Raw genomic sequence first — 20,128 nt, forward strand, 5'->3', positions numbered from 1 at the left:
CCACAAACCCTAGATACCCTTGCCGCCTTTCTTCCTTCACTTCTCTTTTTGTGCGAATCAGTGTTGTTTGGGACAACGAAGCAGTAAGAATGGGCGGAAAAAGAAAGAATACTGAAAACGAAGGGATGGAAGGAGATGAGGACATACAAAACATTAATAAAAAGATGAAGAAGGAGAAGCGTGAGATACTTCCTTCCTCCATTAAAAACAAGGAAAAGAGATCAGCTGTACACGCCAAACTCAAGCACCAAAAGAAGCTCGAGAAACGTAAAAAGCTTAAAGCTCGTGACGCCGCCGCAAAGCGCGCTATTGAGCTTGGAGAAGAGGTTTCCTCTCCTATTTTCCTTTTTTTTCTCTCTCTAGGTTTTAATGGAACAAACTGTTGCTGAAATTGTTGTTATTATTGCAGCCTCCACAGAAGCAAATTCCTCGCACTATTGAAAATACGAGAGAGGCTGACGAGACTGTTTGCATGCCTGATGATGAAGAAGTAAATCATTGTTTCATTTTCTCGGAAAATTCCTGTTTTATAATATATAAAATGCTGAAATCTGGCAATAAGTAATATTTTTCTATCTCTCCAGTTGTTTGCTGGTAATGACGCTGATGAGTTTAGTGCGATTCTGAAGCAAGATCGTACGCCAAAGATATTAATCACAACTTGCCGTTTCAATTCAACTGTATGCTCTTCTATGTTCTGTATTTCTCATTATTGATTAAACTATGCGTCTATATAAAACTTATTTTAGATGATTTTTTGTCTTGATGAATATTCTGAATAATATGTTATCAGAGGGGTCCTGCTTTTATAAACGAATTGCTTTCGGTGATCCCAAATGCTCATTACTTTAAAAGAGGAACATACGACTTGAAAAAGGTAATTCTCATGATACTTTTCTTGAATGATTCTGTTATACGTTAACATTAGAAAATCAGGTTAGGAAGGAGCATTTAGTTTAGGTCGTTTTTTTGAAAGTTATGTATTCATTCTATTGCAGATTGTGGAATATGCGAATAACAAGGAATTCACATCTATTATAGTAGTTCACACCAACCGAAGAGAACCAGGTTTGCGATTTGAATTTTTGCACAATTATATTATTCGGATTGTGCCATTGGACTTTATTTTGATATGGTGGATCTAGCTTTGTAATCTTCACGAGAACTATGGCTGACTAGTTGGCTTGGTTATCTGTAGATGCTCTTCTAGTTATTGGGTTGCCTTATGGGCCTACCGCGCATTTCAAGCTTTCCAGTTTGGTTTTGAGGAAGGATATTAAGGTAACACTTTGGTTCTTTCTACTTTGTGGAAGATATCCTTTATTTTCTGTTTTATGGAATGGACCATGATTTTTCATTGTAGAAAATGTTGGACTTCTTAGAATGGAGATTTTTTACTGTAATAATCATTTTAATTGCCTCGATTTTGCTCTTGTAGAATCATGGAAATCCTACCAGTCATGAGCCTGAGCTAGTGTTAAATAACTTCACAACACGCCTGGGCCATCGTGTTGGCAGGTTGCATATCGGTCTCTTTTATAGTCTATTACTATTTCAAATGTTTAAACTCCGATTGAGATTGTGAATTCCCTTTATTGGTTTACCAGAAACTAAAATATTTTCTTGTGTGAAATATGTGCTTTTCCTTTTCAATCCAATGTTCTCCTTCATTGGGATTTTCTGTCTAATAGTTTCTGTTTTGTTGTTGATATGTACGCGTAGGCTAATTCAGTCGCTTTTCCCACAATCTCCTAATTTTCGTGGTCGGCGAGTTGTAACCTTTCACAATCAACGAGATTTTGTATTCTTCCGACATCATAGGTTGGCCTTCTAGCCTCTGAATTGCATGTTCTGTAAATGATTGTATAATTTTCTGACACAATGTCTATTCATGCAATCAGGTATATATTTGAAACCAAGGAGACCAAACAGTGTGAGTCGAAAGGTAAAAAGTCTAAAGATACCAAGGGTGAGACCATCAGTAAAGAAAAAGTAATCGCTCGTCTTCAGGTCTGTTTGCATCAATATTTCTGTTATTGATTGTTTATGGATATACTTTTACCCTTTTCTAGGGTTATCATCATCCATTTGGGTGAACTTCTCTTCTGCAAATATCTTGCAGGAGTGTGGTCCTCGGTTCACACTAAAGTTGGTAAGCCTCCAGCATGGAACATTTGATACCAAAGGTGGAGAATTTGAGTGGGTTCACAAGGTAATTTCATGTCACCTGATTTCCTATGATACATTGATGCCAAAGGTGTGAGAAATACATTTGGGATCACCTGTTTTCTATGTTTTTCCTCCTACCGAACCATCTCTACCAATATTATTGGTCCCTGGCATTAATTGTTTCCCATCTTTGAATGGCAGCCTGAAATGGACACTAGCCGGAGGAGGTTTTTCTTGTAATTCTTTGTGCCAGTCCTTGGATGCAACAATATTCCATGTGTAGGGAGGGTATTTGCAGCAGCGAGGAAACCAAATCAATATTGAAATATTTTGCTAACACCCTCTCGGCATCTCGACTCTTGAGCTTTATACATGTTATAATCAGTTTTGGCCTTTTGTTGCTATCGTGATGATTTTATCCAACATGTGCCAGATGCATTTTTATCTCTCTTTTATGTTTGTTTTCGTTTCATTAAAGATCTGTGAGGTAATAACGGATAATTAACAGATACTGAAATGATAAATTCGTTAGTTCCATACATTTTCTTTTCTCTGGTATATTATACAAATGTGTGTTTGAATTTGATAATTTTCTTTCTAACCTTTTTCATCTCGACCAGCTAGTTTTTTTATGAATTGCATAATAATTTTTTTTTGTTTTGATAATGAAAGAAGAATAAGCAACCATAACAATGTACATTCGACTACAAAATGTCTTGTAGCTCGTGCGAAGGTTCCTGGTAACACGTAAAGGCCTAATGGCTTGTTAAAAACGCCAACTTACATGGTCGATCAGCAGCCTGATTTCCATGAAAACTGAAGAAATATTAAAATTGACTTGAAATTGAATGTCAAAAAAACAAATTAGACATTGAAAGTATAAGTGTGTTTTTTGGGGTAGAAGAAAAGGAAGAGTTGAAAAGGGATGACTTGAATTTGAATCTGATGCTAAAAAGGAAGTCACACGTTAAAGGAGTAGAAGTTGAAAAAGGGATGAGCTTGGAGAAGGGGGAAGGTTGAATGGGATTCATACATCTGGAATGATTCAACTCGGCTATGCAACTGCAAGTATTAAGGTCTCCTTTGAAAAGAACCGTCGTGGATAAAAGTGAGCAAAATCAAATTGAAATTTGAAACCCCTTGATCCAACCTTCTCTTAGGTCCACTGAGGAAGTAGATAAGTATTGAGTGATGAGCTACTGTTCTCTATTCTTATCCTCCTAAATGTTGCTTTTGTATTGATTTGCATAATCTACTGAAAGTGATTGTGCTGGCTGAAAAACATATCATTGGTTATATTTCTTAGCATACTCAAAATTAATCTGAATTTTATTGCGACTCGTGTGAAAAATATTTTATAAGTCAATAAAGTTTATTAAAAAAGTTATACTTGAAAAAAATATTTTTTGAAAACTAATAATTTATTTGAAAATTATATTTAAAAATGAATTTTAAATTATTTAAATTATTTTATCAGTACACCAAAGATGGGTGGGATTAAAGAAGAGTGCACCAAAGATGAATGAGATTAAAGTTCTCGCAGTACTCGTGTATTTTATCAGTTTTTTTCAGTAAAAAACATCTTTATTTAAATTATTTACTTAATTAGTTTCTTTGAATTTTAAAAAAAAAAGAGAGTATATTTCCCTTCTTTTGATAAGTTGAAAGATCAAACAAATTTCTCGTTTGTCACTAAATCAATTAGAGAATTAAAATTTTATTCAAATCATTTCTAGAAAAATTTGATTTTTTTTCTCTAATAAACTAAAAGAATTGTATTTTTCCATTATACATAATTTTCTTTTAATTCTATGAAACCAACACATACCCTTCAAGTCTTCAACTTTATATAGACAAAAAATGATATATATATATATATATATATATATATATTATATATTTATTTAAATCTAGTTTTCAGATTACTTTTTTTTCATTGTTACTTTAAAATTTCCATTGTTATTGCAATAGCTTTAGATTATTTTTAGTGATACTTCAAATTTCACTTTCACAGATGTGTCGAATTAAATAGCTTTATATTAATTTGATATTGATAAGAATTCGATAGAAAAAAATTGACAAATGCGTCTTTACATTATATATATCTGATAAACCCAGTTGAACTATTTTAATCACGTGCTAAAAATTAAGCCACGCATGTACAGCGAACACAATCCCCCTTCATTATTTTCGTAAATATATGCGGCCGCTACCTTTTAAAAAAGGAAGCACTTCTTTTCAAAATTTCATTTGATTCCGTCATTAAAATATTAAAACTATACAATGCATAATAATTAATAAAGGCAACGATTAAACCATTAATTTTAATATTAAAAAACAAAAACAAAAGTAGGTTCTCATCATGTCATTCTTAAAATAGGATGTATGGGGGTTCTGTTCTTTTTTTTCCCTCTGAATTTGATGATGATATCGGACTTAACAATAAGTCGGTATCTGGTTAAGGTCAACCCTAATTTGAAAATAATTGACTATAAATAAACCATGGGCAGTACCTAAAATCAAAGTGGAATGTTCCTCGAATTACAGTTGAGATTTGCAATGGTGACAGTTAAATTCATCCCCCAAAAGTGATCCAGCCTAGGCGATTCCCAGGTTAGGCAAATCCAGCTGTTTACTTTCCCCCCAAAACAACGAAAATAAAGGTGAAACCTTGGGTCCCCATTGTTTTTCATTGTAAACAAACCCCCCGTGAATTCCATCAATCATTTTCTCCATAACTTTTGTGGAAACAAATTTAAAATAATCCCCACCATATTAATTCATTGCTCTTCACCTGCATCTGCCTCTGTCCACAAGCCTTGAAAAATCTAAACTTCAATTCAACCACCCTTTCTGAACCAAAAAAAGAAGAAAGAAACCTTTTCCCCCTTTCCCCTGTTCTACTTGCTTACGACAACAAGCACAGGAATCTTTGGCGACAAAATTTTGAAATGGTATGTGGGAATTTGGTACTTTGGGTTTTGTCTCTCTTTCGATTTTGTTGATGTTTTTTTTTGAAACAGGTGATGTTGGCCAGTTTTCTTAAAGACCCTGAATTTGCTAATGTGGATTCAAGTGAAAACGAGTCTGTTCCTTTTAAAGGAACGATTTTGAGGACTAAAAGTGGTAAATTTGCTTCATCCATCTCGGAGCCTTGTGTTTCTTGTACCACCTTCAACATCCTGGCTCCTATCTACAAGCGCTTGGACCAGCAGGTGATGTCTTCTTCCTCTCTTTCATTGATTTGTTTCCGTTTGTAAATTCTGCTAATTTTCATTTTTTTTCATGGAACAGAATCAGAGCGTACGTGAAAGTGATTTTAGAACATTTTGGTTAGCTAGAAATGAGAGGATAGTTGATTGGCTGCTTTACGAAAGCTCTTCCATTATATGTCTCCAGGTGGGTTTCATGTGCCCTTATCTTCTATTAACAGTCTTTTTTTTTTGAGGCACAGTCTTAATTTCAAATATGATGATATAAGCCTTATCTTTGTTGTGGTTTTTTGGTTCGATGATAGGAATTTTGGGTTGGAAATGAAGAATTGGTGCAAATGTATGAACAAAGGCTCGGTGCTGCCGGCTATAACACCTTTAAGCTTGCAAGAACCAATAACCGAGGAGATGGTACATGCCCTTTTAACTCATTTCTTCTCATGAAATAGGCAATTTTTAAGAAGTTTTCATGCAAATGGGGTAGATTAATAGGGCGTTCTTATATGTTTTCTTGACTATAAGTAGATTAAACTTAAATAGACTCAAAACCGTTAAGAGAACCCCAGTGTTCGGCACAAAAAAATTGTGATGTTAGTTTTATGCAGCTTGCTATTCTTCAGTTTGGTGGTTCATGTCTAACTCATATGACCTTTAGTCTTTGAGCCTTCCATTTGGCTCATTTCCTATCGAAAGCGTTAACCGAAGAATGACAATTTTCTCACCTTTTGGGGGCCGAATTCGGCTCCTTCATAGTTCACATATTTTCTCTATCTTTTCAGTTGATGGCGATGGGGATATCTTTTAGGCTGTTTACAATCCTTATATCGTGTACAGACCTTCCTGAAAGATTTAAATTCAATTTCTTCAGTACTTGATGTTTTGTTTTGATTCTAGTTCTTTTTAAAAGTATTCACTAGTTACAAGTAGCAGTCATGAGATTTTATATTCTTTTACTTCCACAGGTTTGTTGATTGCTGTACACAAGGGGAACTTCAGGATTTTAAATTACAAGGAGTGGCTCTTCAATGACTTTGGAGACCGTGTTGCTCAATTGTTACATGTTCAATCAATTATCCCTTTCAGTAAGGACGACGATACCGAACAAGAGACACTTATTGTGAATACTCACCTATTATTTCCTCATGATTCCAGTTTATCCATTGTAAGACTGCACCAGGTAGATTTTGTTGTCCTCTTGACTATGTCTGTTTCGGTTCCTCTTTTCGAAGTTAGCGGACAATACTGATCTCTTTCTATGCCATTCTTTGCTTAGGTTTATAAAATACTACAATATATCGAAACATATCAGAGAGAACATAAACTCAGCCAAGCACCTGTCATACTCTGCGGGTAAGCGTAATGTTTAGTGTTACTGTTTGATGATTTCCTCAGAGCAGCACATTCTCATCTGTTTTGTATAATTTTATCCGTTCTTGTAGTGACTGGAACGGAAGCAAACGTGGGCATGTTTACAAGTTCCTGAGGTCCCAGGGATTTGAATCGTCGTACGATATCGCTCATGAATATGCGGATAGTGATCACAAGGTTTGTACATTCGATTTCGTATTTTAGCATCTCTCTATCAATATACTGCTGTATGATTAGTTTGCACGGTTTACTGACTTATGTGTTGGCTCTATTCTTATATATTACAGTGGGTTAGCCATCGAAATCATAGAGGAAACATCTGCGGTGTCGATTTCATATGGCTTCGTAACCCTAACAAGTCGATAAAACCATTGAAAATAAGTTGGGCTGAAGCAGCTTTCGGTATAATAAAGGTAGTTCAGCAGTTTCGTACTGTACTATTGTTCTGAATGTTGTCTTTCTAGGTCATATTATCATATTGACATTTAAAATTTAATTTCCATTTTCATGGTTCTAGTATCAACTGCAAAAGGCTTCATTGGATGAAAAAGATGCCTTTGACTTTCTAAGGGGCGACGACAATGGCAACTACATAACGTATTCGGCTTTCTGTGATGCACTTAAACAGGTATTTACCGTTCACTTCCTTGGAATAACTATTCAAATGGGAGCGATAAAAGGAAAATTCTCACCTTTTCCTAACCATCTACAGCTAAATTTAACCGGTCTTCCTCATGGACTAAGTTTCCAGGAGATGAAAGAGCTTTGGGTCCAAGCAGACGTCGATGGCAATGGCGTTCTTGACTACGAAGAATTTAAGGTTTGTTTACATCTCTAATTCACGCCTTGTATTAGTTACAGAGTTTCCTTTGTGTTATGGCCTATAAATAGCTTGATGTGCCATTTCCTATGCTTAACTCCATAGAATAGAATTGTTAATTAATAAATGGTTGACGTTGTTACTGCAGAGAATTTGGAACTCTACATGTTCAGTACATATGGATGAAGATAGCAACACGGAGGACTCCAATGATGGCTCCACGAAAGAAGCCATCGGTTTTGCGGTGAAGAATGCGATGCTCTTCCCCCGTGAAGTGGAAAGGGGGATATGGCCTGAAAACTACCATCTATCCGATCATGCTCGGCTCACCGCACTGTTCTCACCGGTTAAGCTAAGGAGCTCACGGCAAAAACTATAGCAGGAGACAAGTTTGGTCACACATGGAAAACAAAGGAAATGGAAAAGTAGTTTTGGAAACAGATTTCTTTTTTTGTATAGTTGATGGCGAACAAACAGCAAATATAAGAAAACGGAAACGCCAGTTAGGTTAGGGCAAGCAGATTTTACAAGTAATCTAATCTTCTTTATTCTTTTTTTATTGATAAATTTCCAGTGTTCATGATAGCTGCTGCAGTTTAGTAGAACCGAACAAAACAAAACAAAAAACGAAGACAAACATGATGTAAATATACAAAAAAATATATAATATTTCAGATTTTAATAAATGATTCTTTTATTATTTTAAATTGTTACATTTAACAAAAGAAGGGCACAACCGTACATAAGAACATAAAACCCAGAAATAATACATGAGATCAACCTCAGATTAATATCACGTGGTAAAAAAGATGTGTATGGCTATGGATGATGGAACGCAAAGGGAGTAGCCAAAAAGTGGATTGGACGATTGAAATGAATGAATCCAGAATAGCGGGGAGCTCCATCACATAAATATGTCATTTTTTTCATATTATAAATATATTATTCACATAAAATAGGTTACTTAATCTATTATATATTATAGTTGAGGGAAAAATAATGTGACCCTCAAATTTATTGTATATTCAATACTACTCTTAAACTTAGAAAAAAATTAATTTAATCCGTTGATCAATGAAAACTGCGGTTGATCAACAGTTCCACTAAAACATGTTGACGTGTCTCTTTATTTCTGCTATGTCACGTCATTGAAGAATCAGAGGAGTCGTGGGAGAAGAAACCAGACAGATTTGTGAGGATTTCTTGGTGTGTAAAATTGTACCAATCATCTCTCCAAAACCCCATTAGTATAAAGATAGCTATGAAAAAGATATGTAATGGGAGTGAGAATCATGTTGACGATGGAGCTTTCTATGGTGCTGTAAAGAACGATGCGCGTGACGATTAATATGAAGGTAGGAGCTAGGAGGCCAATTTCGTTGGCTACGTTGAGAAGAAATGGAAGGATGAATCTCCATTTCGCAGTGGAGATAACCATTGCAGCAAAAGGAAAGAGAGCAAACTGCAACAATGAATTGAGACGGTGAGAGAGGGTTAAAATGCAAGTCTAAAAATGGATGGTCGACGCCTAGTCAAATATTAAGCAAAGTGACGCAGCAGAGATAACGAGTCACATCGACATATTTTAATATAACCATCGATCAAAGACCACATTAATTTTTTTTTTATGTTTAAAGATAACACTGAATACAAAATAAGTTTAAAATTCAAATTGATTTTTTAAGGTTAAACAAATTTATACAATTTTTTAATAAATTAAGATGATTACAAAGTAGTATTTATTTGAAATACTCTCAATCATTTGATAATGACCATTAAATCACTCTACTACAACCGTTGGTGCTCAAACTCACGACCTCTAAGAACAACAACAAATCTCTTCACAACTGAAGTAAAAATTATGTTTAATTTCATATATACATATCAATCATCATTTTATATATCATACACTTTTATTTTACGCATATAAGCATAGTAAACATATTTTCATTATTATACAAACATATAAATATTTATGTAAGAATGTTTATATTAAATTAATCGAGACTTGAGAATTTTACATCCGAACATAATTAAAATGTCGTAAGTTATCCAAATCAATAATTCACATGTCTAATCATATTTTAGACAATTTAAAAGGCTATTCACATACTTTAGCTCATTGTATAAAAAAGTAACATATAAAACGCACTCACCTTTTCATTATTATACATACATATAAATATTTATGTAAAAATATTTAAAATATTTATTTTAAATTGATAGAAACTTAAAAATTTTACATTCGAACATAATTTAAAAAATATCGTAAATTATACAAATCAATCATACACATATCTAATCATATTTTATACCATTTAAAAAGGTTATTCACAAGCTGTAGCCCATGTATAAAAAAAATGTAACATAATAATTATTCAAATTATTTTTCACTTTATTTTTCGATAAATATTTAATTTTTCATTATCTTCTTATTTTTATTATTTTTATAATTATTTTAAAAAAAGTTCTAATAATTATTTTATACTTTCCTATTTTATATTTAAATGTTCTTTTGTTTTAAATTTTTTTCTTAAAAGTTAAATAAGATCAAAGTTTCATTGATAAAAATTAAAACTAATTTTTTTCTTTTAATTCTTTTTTTATTTAACCATTAATTTTTTATTTAGTGGTCAATTAATTAAAATCAGTTTCACTAAAATTTAATATAAAAACAACCTCCCTGCACCTAAATAGAGAAAAATAGTGCTCTTAATTATGAATACAACCGAGACAACAACGCTCTAGTGACACCAATCATATGTTATATTTTGATCTAAAATAAAATGATGAAAACTAAATTACATGAAAATATAAAATTCAAAAGATTATTTTAATCAAACATTATATTTGAATAAAGACATTATGCCAAAAGAAAAAAACGTAAGCATGTAGCAAGAGCATCACCCAAGTTGCTCTGTCCTGAAATCGGAACCTTATGCCCCAAAGGAACAACAGGTAAGGAAGTTTCGGAGGAGCTTTCTCACTGCGCTGATCACATAAAGTCCAGTTCTTACCTCACTTCCTCGTCCTTGTGTTTTTACTATCAATTTATGATTTCATTCAGACAGTAGCCTCCTTTTTCTTTGTCTCGTTGTTTCATCCTTTGTTTCTTTCTCTGTGTCTTGTTTACTACTTGCAGGAAAAGAAAAAAATACTCAGCTGGACGGGGTATATATATATATATATATCCATCCATCCAGCACATTTCCAAGCCCTCCACCATTACTATCAACACAACAAAAACCACGGCTGTGATTCTCTGGTTCAAGCTTTTTTCATATTACATCATGTTTCTCTAGTTTCAGACACCCTCTTCTTCAATTCCATTTACTAATGTTTTCTTACTTTATTTTGTAGGATCATGCATGAATATGAGCTCACTGCTACACTTTCCGGGCAAGTATGTTCATTTTTTTCTTCTTTATGATATCTTTTATGTTCGTATTACGATCGAATTCGGTTATCGACTGTTTAGGAGTTGTCGAATTCGGGTGAAGACTACGAAGTGTTTGAAGGGTTAGAAGCGCTTTCAGAAGTAGATTGCTACGCAAGAAACAGATTTGGGGAACTGTTTGATGAATGGATTTCAGTTGAGGAATTTGGAGAGCATGAAATTCCCAATTTTTGTAGCAATGAATGGATTAGCTTGCCATTTGGGGGCATGATTGAGTCACCAATATGCTTTTGTTTTGTTTCTGACCATGTATTTACAGCTCTTTAGCTATCCTTTCCTTTAATACTGCATGAAGCAGTTCGCATTGTCTCGGTTTTTCCATTTTTATTTTGTTGGGTCATTGGGTTGGAAAATGCCATTTATGCTTAAGATTTGGGTTTCATAACAATTTAGAAATCACGGTGATTCAAGTGGTAAACAGCTTTGTATACAGAAAATCTCCGCTGTGAGACTCACCCATCAAAACCAAGTATGCGACTCGAGTTGGTCCAGATTAATCAAGATGAAACCTTGTAACTGGAGGGCAACAAAATCTAGATTAAATTAATAATTTTAAATATTTTTATTTTTCTCTAATAATAAAAAATAAGATATTTTTACATAATTTGTTATAATTATTTAATTTAAATTTTAGATTCATTCAATTAAAAAATAAATCTTATATAAATATAAAAATTACACTTAATATTTATATAATAATCATATTTAATAATATAAATGCAATAGCTAATAATTTTTTTTGATAATGTAATCAAGCCCTTTATTAATAGAATCCTTTTAAGAATTAAATAGTTTTCTTAAATATATAATTCTTAACTATTTCATTTAGCAAATGAAAGTACAAATAACTTCATCGTAAACTACCTTCTTTGAATAGACTTTATCCTAAACTTGATCGTTAATGTAATGAATATAAATATTATAAATAATTTACTTTTAAATTAATAATTTTTTTTTTATATATACATCAATTGAGTCTTAATTTAAATAATATCGTTATTTGTATAAAAATATTATAAAAAATATAGTTGGTTTAAGTGCATAGAATGTTGGCACATATCCCCTCCATTATCATCAAACTTGTGCCATTAAAATGCGGATAAAATAATAATGCAAGCTTTTAGCTTGCTATCCTTTTCCTATACTGGCATACAGATACAACAGCAAAAACACAGTTTGGACATTAAATTTCACCTCCTGCAGGCAACAGCTTCAAACATTATTAAAATGGGGACAAGAAGAAATGTTTAACCTTCAAACCAGAAGAAATAAAGAAGGGGAAAATGATGCTAGTAAAAGTAAAAGTTGAGAAGTGAAATAAGAAAGGAAAGAAACTTCTCTTCATCTTCTTCGTACCTTGCACATGCATGCGGCATCTTTATCATCATCAATTATGCTGCCTGTTTAACCTAACCTCTATGTACAGCTCTCTTTATAGGGTGTGGTGTGCTGGACTTCCCATTATTATTATCTTCTTCTCTATATTTCTGAGCACCTAGGAATCTTTGGATTGTGAATTTAATGAATCTTTTTCTAACAATAATTCCACCCATCTTGGCTGGCTATCGTATTTTGTATAATACTAAATATTTAATATACATACCCTAGAATTCATTGAGTATTTCACTTATAAAAGAAAATGTTATTCCCCTTAAAAGATTAAGGTTCGAGCAATTATGTTTGCAAAATATATTTTTTAAATTAATTAAGAAAATTCTAAACAAATACAAACTCATCATCAGCCAGACTAACGGCTAGCACTTACAAATGTTTGAATCAACTTCTAGAAAACAAACTCACATGATTTCATGTTGAATGCTTTTAGCTAACGCGGTGATTAAAAGGATAAAATATATCCCATGCTCTACAAACCAGTTGTATCTTATTTCCTAATACAAATGAAGCTGAAATCATTCAAAACAAAGAATGAAGTGATGAAGACATTGAAATTTCTTCTATGTATGTGTGTGTTTGTATGTTGATCAGTTAGCGGCCAAGCCCTAATGAGATGCAATTGTAGTGCAGTTTGTGTCTCTAGTACAGATGTATACATATGAAACTGCAATGCTAGGGAAGTCTGAAGAAGCCATGAGAATGCAAAACAATACTGTTTTTGAGCTCATTATTAAATGGAAGTTAATTTCATTTCCTTGTCCATTTAACCCAAACAGGTATAATACATATACATACATACATACATACATACATACATACAAACATACATACATACATACATACATACATACATACATACATACATACATATATATATATATAATACGGACATGCATGTATATATATATAGTGCCATCATCTTGTGTGTGTATATTTATATAGTATTTTATTTCTTTCCTTTCAACCTGTCAAACTAATGAAACAATATATAAATATAAGCCCCAATATCAGTTACCTTTTAGGGCCTAAGGAAAAAACCATAGTAGAATAGCCTTTAACCTTCTTTATAAGAAACTTTATACTAGCATTTACATGCATATTGAATGGCAGTTGAACTATGAAAAATCGAGTACTCCATATTATTATTTAATTACAAAGAAAGTCTATCACCATTTCAGCATAGTACTGATGCTTTAGTTTTACTATTGATTTCTTACATTTTAAGTGAGCATTTACAGGCAGCATAAACCGATTCTAAAAGTTGTTTTTTTTTTCACTCTCCAATATTAGATAAAAGTGTATATTGTTCCAACATCCTATGTCCGCTTATGTTATTCGTACTCAAGTTTAAGTGTAAAAGACGGATATTTTTGGATTTTTTGAGTTTTTCTATATATTTGAAGATATTTAGAGATTGTATATCTATATTCAATTATTGGACACAAATATTTCATGAAAAATGAAGAGTAAAATTAAAATAAACTGTCAACAAGGTTATTAGGTGCAGATGAGCTACTAATCTCAGAATATAGAATTATACAGTTATCAACTATGGCCATAGCATAATGCATGATTCATAATGACTGACATGAAAGATGGCTTCAAAAACCTGTCAAACTAAAACTCATCAAGGCCAAGGCAAACATCAATACTTCTAATTGAGGCACAGTGCCTCGAACAGAAGACCTTAAACAAAGCTAGAAATAAGTATATCAAAGTGGAAACTCATTTCTCTCTGAAGGACAAGGCTCAGTTCAGCGCATTTTAATGCTTTACTATTGTTTTGTCAATTCTGAAGCCGTATCACTCAGTAAACAGAAGTGAAAGTAATTGATCCAGAATGTTTTTTTTATCAAAATTTTGAACTACCAAAAAACAATTCAGCACGCATGTATATCAGTATATCCATCCAAAAAAAACTTATAATTTAGCGATTGTAGAGCTATGTTAATTAATCTTCCTAGTAACCTGGATTACCTGGGGTAGCAACTCACCAGTAAGAACATGTAAAAATGGGAACTTTACCAGTAAGAACCTATGTAAGAGATAGGCTTCCCATATAAGTAATTTAACCAAACATAAAGGCTACTTAGGTTGGTGGATTGGTTAATTCTTAATAAGTAATTTAACCAAACATAAAGGCTCCTTAGGTTGGTGCATAGGTTAATGCTTAATAAATGCGCTAACAATATTTGAAGTGAATATATATATATATATACATACAGGGATATCTGTATTCAAACAAAGCTATATATATATATATGAATTCTTACAAGTATCGGGTGAAGTCCAGTCTCAATAGACGAGAGAACTTTTCTGTGTGCAACAGTCCAGACAATATCATCTGATCATGGCTGTAGAGAATAGAGAGAAGGTACAACAATTACCAAGAAAGTAAGTAAAGGAAAAATCTAACTGGAAAAACAAATGGTTTATATGTAGGAAAAATTTCAAAAATAATCAATAAGGATACAGATAATACCTTTTACATATGCTGCGGCTTTTCTGTGCTTTACCTGCAGCTTAGATGTTCAGCAGCAACAAGTCGAGTATAAATATATATATATATATATATATATATACACACTTAAATTAACATGGAGAAACGAAAGAAATAATAGAAAAAAAGGGAAAAACTAAAGGTTTTTTTTAAGGCTATTATAGATATAAATATATACATACAACAGATACCATGCATTAGCAGCACAAAGTAATGATGTCAGTCAGGGATGAGGGAGGGAGAGGAAAGGGAGAGAACATATACAGATGATCATAACTAAACAAGACAGCAACAAATAATATATAAATATGCGTTTGTGTGTATAAATACACCAAACAAACTGGGGGAAATCTGGGGATGCAGTAAGGAAGGGACAGGACCTAGTAATGGAAAAATATGATATTTTATATAATAAACAAGTTGGGAATATGCTGATATATCTGTCTATGTGTTATACACAATCTTCAACTCCATGTGTTGCATCGTCTTTCATCTTTAGCTCTTCACAGATCCCAAACCTCAACTAACTCATGTACTAAAACATTATTTAAAGAAATTAGAAAGGAAAAAAAACTCGTCTTTTCAATACCCTCTTTCCTAAATCTAGTGCCTTTCGCGAAGCAAACAAAAAAGAGTGAAAAATACAACATTTCACTGTGATTTGCTCTTCAATGGATCATAGATCCAAATCAAAGGACAAGGAAGATTTTCCTTTCTTAGAATATTCAGCTTGCATTCCGGGGAATGGGGTATTATTGTTATCATCGTTGGACAGTCTTGATTGGAGAGAAGAAGAAGGGAGATTATAAGAAGAATTATGAGCCGAGGAAGATTCGTCTTTTGTAGGAGTAGGGCACTCCACCATGTTCACCCCAAAGAGCCTTAGCCTTTTAGCCGCTGTTGAATTTCCCTGAACAACTCGTATTGAATCGATCACCATTGGCTCTCTTCGGCCTTCTTGTACTGCCCCAATTTGATGATGATGATGATCATATGACCTATATGATGACCTTAGATGGTACTGCGCTGATGTTGTTGCCCGCTGCTGCTGTTGCAGTAGCTGTTGTTGTTGTTGCTGCTGATGATGATGAATATAAGGATATATGCTGTAATTCAACCGATGCAAAGGCTCGTAGCTTTGTGGCATCGAGTAGATTCCACCCCACCGGACCGACTGAGGGAAGTTGAACTGATTCTGCAGCTGAAATTGTGCAAACATTGCCGGATCTGGCACATTAGGCCTGCGCCTCCAATCAATGTACAACCGGTCTTTCTCGGAGTCCCCGATACCCCGTTGGAAGGACACGATATCACCGGCATCGAGCTTCTTTTCCTTGACGAAACGGCTCCACCCTTTGGTCATCACATAACTCTGGCTGCTATTCCAGTACGAGTACCGGAACCGCCATGACTTGCCGTTCCGGTCCTCGAAATTCAACAACAGCCCTTTCTCGTTCGACGAAGAGTCGAGAGGGAAGTACTTCTCGGCGTGCTGCTTCGGTATAACAAGGCGGTTCAGCTTGCCTACATCGCTGGGTGTGACGACTTTATCGAACATATATTCTTTCTCAATAGACCTACTTGCAGTATTCGATTCTTCAATACTACTGCTCCCCAGTGACAACTCCATCACCTCTCTTAAGATTTCCTGTCCAAAACCGACAGCAAAAATCTTCGAAAGAATCCAAGTTACTGGGAATTTCTCTTAAGATTTCCTCATCATCTTCACTGATCTTGATAATTAGAATACTTCTACACAAAGTTCATACTAGTAACCCACTTCCACCACCAAATTTTACTTTCAAGTATGGATTGATGAGAAAATAGAAGGAAAAAAGGTGTGAGCAGAAGAAATGAAACTAAAAACAAGGCCTGGGTTTGCAAATACTGGTTTTCTGGGTAGCTATGATTTTATTTGTTCTAGATCTTTGAGGAGCGAAGGGAGCAAATGTTACTACAAAAACTGACTGAGGGTCGGTGCCTTCTTCTTTGATCCGTCAAAAAGAAAGCCCTAAAGAAGACAAATTATAGCCATGGGAGAATCAACAGGGAGAAGTTGTTTCTCGTGGTTGACCTAAGCATTTGGCTTAGAGAGAAGCAGAAAATGAAAGAGGAAGTGGAAGCGGAGGAATTAGACTTCTTTTTGTGCCAATATAATCACGTTGAATAATCATGAAACCTAATTACACCTAAAGAAATACAATATGATTACCAAAAAAAAAACTTAGTCCTAATTTAACAAATTCAAGATTTAAGCATGAAAAACATGGCTTATACACATTTCCGAAACGATATCTGCAAAATCTATAATTAATCAATAATTTTAATTAATTAATAGTAATACATTTTCGGACATGTTAAAGTTGGATAAGTATCTATAATAAAATTTAAATTTTACTCGAGTAATTATTTATTTTATTAATTATGTCAATACTGTAATATTATTTATATATATTTTATATAAAAATTTTATGTAATTAATATATATATATATATATATATCTTTAAAAATATTTTTAAACTCGTTACTTACCCATGTTAATTGAGAATTTAGGTAAATATTTCAAAAGGTGGGGTGGGGAATGAATATGTATGGGAGCTTGTCCTTTTCATGGAATTATTTCCATTACACCCTCCAGTGGTTTCTCAAAATCCAACTTTGTTAAGATAAAAGCCCAGCAACGTAATTTCGCATTCAAGATGCTTTACCAAAAATTTTATTTACTTTTAACTTCACCCAGCATTTTTTTAGTTGGGTTTCGATAAGTTTTGACTTTTGGTCATTCACGGTGAGCTGGTCCTGCAAAAGGGACCAAAAATTACGTGTCCTCGTGTTTATATTCAAATTTTAAATATAATTAAATGTTAATTTCATAAGATTATGTAACATGTAAACGTACGTTTATCTTTTGCATGCAAAATTATTGGTAAATTGGTAGCTTTTGAACGGTCTCTGTCTCCGATTAAGATGACAAGAGAATTAAAGGACTTGAATTGAAAATAAATAATAATAATAATAAGATTTGGATGATATTGCAACTTGCTAAGATGGCGGATGGAAATCACCTGCCCCTTTTTTGTGCCCCCCCCCCCCTATGCCCCTTCCACCAAATCACAGCACATTATTTTAATATGAATTGTTTTTAATATTTATTCCCGTTTATCTATATTAATTTTTGAGTAAATTTTAAATTTTTTAATATATTTATTTATTACTAATTTAAACTAAATTATGTTCAGTAACTATTTTTATTGAATTTTTTATTAATTATATAAATATTTGTGTTATTAATTTTTAATTAAATAATTTTTAATTAATTAAAAAATGGACATAAATTATATAAAATAAGAATATTTTTTTTGAATAAACCAAATACAAATATTAATTTGATCCAAGTATATATGTATCTCATATTTTAATATTTATTGTTATCTTTTACCTTTTTACTCTTTTTTATTATTTAATTAGTGATAAACTTTAAGTCAAAATATTATTATTAGCTTAAGATTACCAATTCACCATCCTCGTTCATTTTACCACGACACATTATTATTATTTATTTCTTTATTCAAATAATTCTTTTATATGTCGTGTTAGTACTAATGTTTTAATAATAACAACCTTGATTTTAATCCTTTAAATTTATTATAATAATAATTTATTAAAAATAAAAATAAAATAACTTATCTATAAATAATTATAATAATAATTTGAATTAAAGTTTATCATTAAATAAATAATGTTTCTAAACGTAAAAAATAGTAAATATTAAAATATGATATATATACTTAGATCAAATTAATAATTGTATCTGGTAAAAAAATAATAAATATTAGAATACGATATATATACTTAGGTCAAATTAATATTTGTATCTGGTTTATTAGAAGAAATTTTTATTTTATATGATTTCTGTTAATGTTTTAATTAATTTAAAATCTTAATTTAGTTGTAAATTAATAACATAATTATTTTTATGATTAATAAAAAATTCAGCAAGAGATATTCACTTAATACAATACAGTTTAAATTAGTAATAAATAAATATATAATATTAAAAAAATCAAATGTTTACATGAAAAAATTGACAAAAAATAAATATAAAATAAATGATATTAAATATTAAAACAATTAATACCAATATAACGTGGCATTCTTTGGTAGAAGGGGCATAGAGAGGGGCACTGAAAAAAGGGCATGTGATTTCCATCGACTTTGTGTGATTAATGTTAAATTAAACTTTGGGGAAAGCTATTAATACGTGGACTATAGATAGGTATTAAAGTATGTACCTTCTTAAGCCAAAACGATAGATCAAGTGGTTGACTTAGTTAATATATCAAAAACTTTACAAATTTTGTTATTGAAATTATCAATTAATAACAGGTTTAATTTATATATGTTTTTGAATTTCACAACAATTTATTAACCGGTAATAATATTTTTTTAGGTTAACTACTTCAAATACCACCAACCTTTAAACGCTGACTCGTTTCTACCACCAACGTTTTAATTTTGCCAATTTTAACACTAATGTTTAAGTGCAATTATGTCATGGTTTAACGAGACTATGACATGGCAACGACATGTTGTGATGTCGCTGACGTGGATGCCACATCTAAACGACGTTGTTTTGACGTTTTTATTTTAGTGCTCAAAATGACATCGTTTTGCTTGAACCCTAATTTTCCTAGGGACTAAACTCAAATTTTCCCATTATTTTTTTCTCATCTCATTTTTTATGGTTTTCTTGGCAAACAAGAAAAGAGGCAAAAAAAAAAAACCTTACAAATCCATTCAATGGCCTGTCTCCTGGCACTCAAGTCCAAATCCCCAATTCTCAGTCTCTTGAGATAATAATCTCCAGGCAAATGCATCATCTCTTTTTCAACCATTTCCTTAATTAAATTATCACTTTGTAATTCAAAATCAGGACAACCCATCAAAGAATATGATCTGTCGGTTACAATAAAAGGCCCGGTTTTTAAAAACAGGGCAAACCCCCAACTCATCCACTGCATTGAAATCAAGATCACCATCAAAGCAACAGCTTGCGTTCTCTGTACAAAGGAGATTCATGGCTGAATTGTCGATATTTTCTACCATTTTTCTCAAGAAAACCCCCAAAAAGGTGAAGTACAACAAAAACTCAGGGGGGAAAGAAGAAAGAAGCTTCAATTCAGGATGAAGGTGGAAGCTTTGGGTT

The 20,128-nt window shown here is 32.5% G+C and overlaps 3 protein-coding genes across 5 annotated transcripts; 2 read left to right on the forward strand and 1 right to left on the reverse strand.

Moving 5' to 3' along the window:
• LOC120186270 (ribosome production factor 1-like) lies at window positions 1–17,031 on the forward strand. Of its 2 annotated transcripts, none has more exons than XM_039190256.1 (11): window positions 1–326; window positions 410–490; window positions 585–680; window positions 794–877; window positions 999–1,068; window positions 1,199–1,281; window positions 1,439–1,518; window positions 1,723–1,821; window positions 1,902–2,042; window positions 13,825–13,837; window positions 17,020–17,031. In XM_039190256.1, exons 1-9 carry the CDS (start codon window positions 90–92, stop codon window positions 2,038–2,040), a joined length of 969 nt encoding a protein of 322 aa, XP_039046187.1. In that variant the 5' UTR covers window positions 1–89; the 3' UTR covers window positions 2,041–2,042; window positions 13,825–13,837; window positions 17,020–17,031. The 2 variants fall into 2 exon arrangements, with proteins under 2 accessions (XP_039046187.1, XP_039046186.1); XM_039190255.1 differs by lacking the exons at window positions 13,825–13,837; window positions 17,020–17,031 and adding exons at window positions 2,123–2,212; window positions 2,371–2,708 and having other exon boundaries at window positions 3–326; window positions 1,902–2,010.
• On the forward strand, window positions 4,950–8,128 carry LOC120186269 (uncharacterized calcium-binding protein At1g02270-like). 2 transcript variants are annotated; one of them, XM_039190254.1, is made up of 11 exons: window positions 4,950–5,123; window positions 5,193–5,384; window positions 5,464–5,568; window positions 5,687–5,792; window positions 6,344–6,558; window positions 6,655–6,731; window positions 6,821–6,926; window positions 7,037–7,162; window positions 7,267–7,377; window positions 7,462–7,569; window positions 7,718–8,128. In XM_039190254.1, exons 1-11 carry the CDS (start codon window positions 5,121–5,123, stop codon window positions 7,946–7,948), a joined length of 1,380 nt encoding a protein of 459 aa, XP_039046185.1. In that variant the 5' UTR covers window positions 4,950–5,120; the 3' UTR covers window positions 7,949–8,128. The 2 variants fall into 2 exon arrangements, with proteins under 2 accessions (XP_039046185.1, XP_039046184.1); XM_039190253.1 differs by having other exon boundaries at window positions 4,969–5,123; window positions 7,501–7,569.
• Window positions 15,309–17,026, reverse strand: LOC120186271 (B3 domain-containing transcription factor NGA1-like). Its single transcript, XM_039190257.1, has 2 exons — window positions 16,589–17,026; window positions 15,309–16,558 (listed from the first exon to the last, which is right to left on the reverse strand). Exon 2 carries the CDS (start codon window positions 16,549–16,551, stop codon window positions 15,598–15,600), a length of 954 nt encoding a protein of 317 aa, XP_039046188.1. The 5' UTR covers window positions 16,552–16,558; window positions 16,589–17,026; the 3' UTR covers window positions 15,309–15,597.
• Window positions 17,032–20,128: the final 3,097 nt, after the last annotated feature.

Source organism: Hibiscus syriacus, unplaced genomic scaffold, assembly GCF_006381635.1.
Source record: "Hibiscus syriacus cultivar Baekdansim isolate YM2019G1 unplaced genomic scaffold, ASM638163v2 tig00113337_pilon, whole genome shotgun sequence".
Classification (NCBI taxonomy): domain Eukaryota; kingdom Viridiplantae; phylum Streptophyta; class Magnoliopsida; order Malvales; family Malvaceae; genus Hibiscus; species Hibiscus syriacus.

Coding starts and splice junctions, on each gene's coding strand:
- LOC120186270 (XM_039190255.1), top strand. CDS start 90: ATGGGCGGAAAAAGAAAGAATACTGAAAACGAAGGGATGGAAGGAGAT. Junction 327..409: donor CTATTGAGCTTGGAGAAGAG/GTTTCCTCTCCT, acceptor TTATTATTGCAG/CCTCCACAGAAGCAAATTCC. Junction 1,519..1,722: donor CTGGGCCATCGTGTTGGCAG/GTTGCATATCGG, acceptor ATGTACGCGTAG/GCTAATTCAGTCGCTTTTCC.
- LOC120186269 (XM_039190254.1), top strand. Junction 5,385..5,463: donor ACAAGCGCTTGGACCAGCAG/GTGATGTCTTCT, acceptor TTCATGGAACAG/AATCAGAGCGTACGTGAAAG. Junction 7,163..7,266: donor CAGCTTTCGGTATAATAAAG/GTAGTTCAGCAG, acceptor TCATGGTTCTAG/TATCAACTGCAAAAGGCTTC.
- LOC120186271 (XM_039190257.1), bottom strand. CDS start 16,551: ATGGAGTTGTCACTGGGGAGCAGTAGTATTGAAGAATCGAATACTGCA.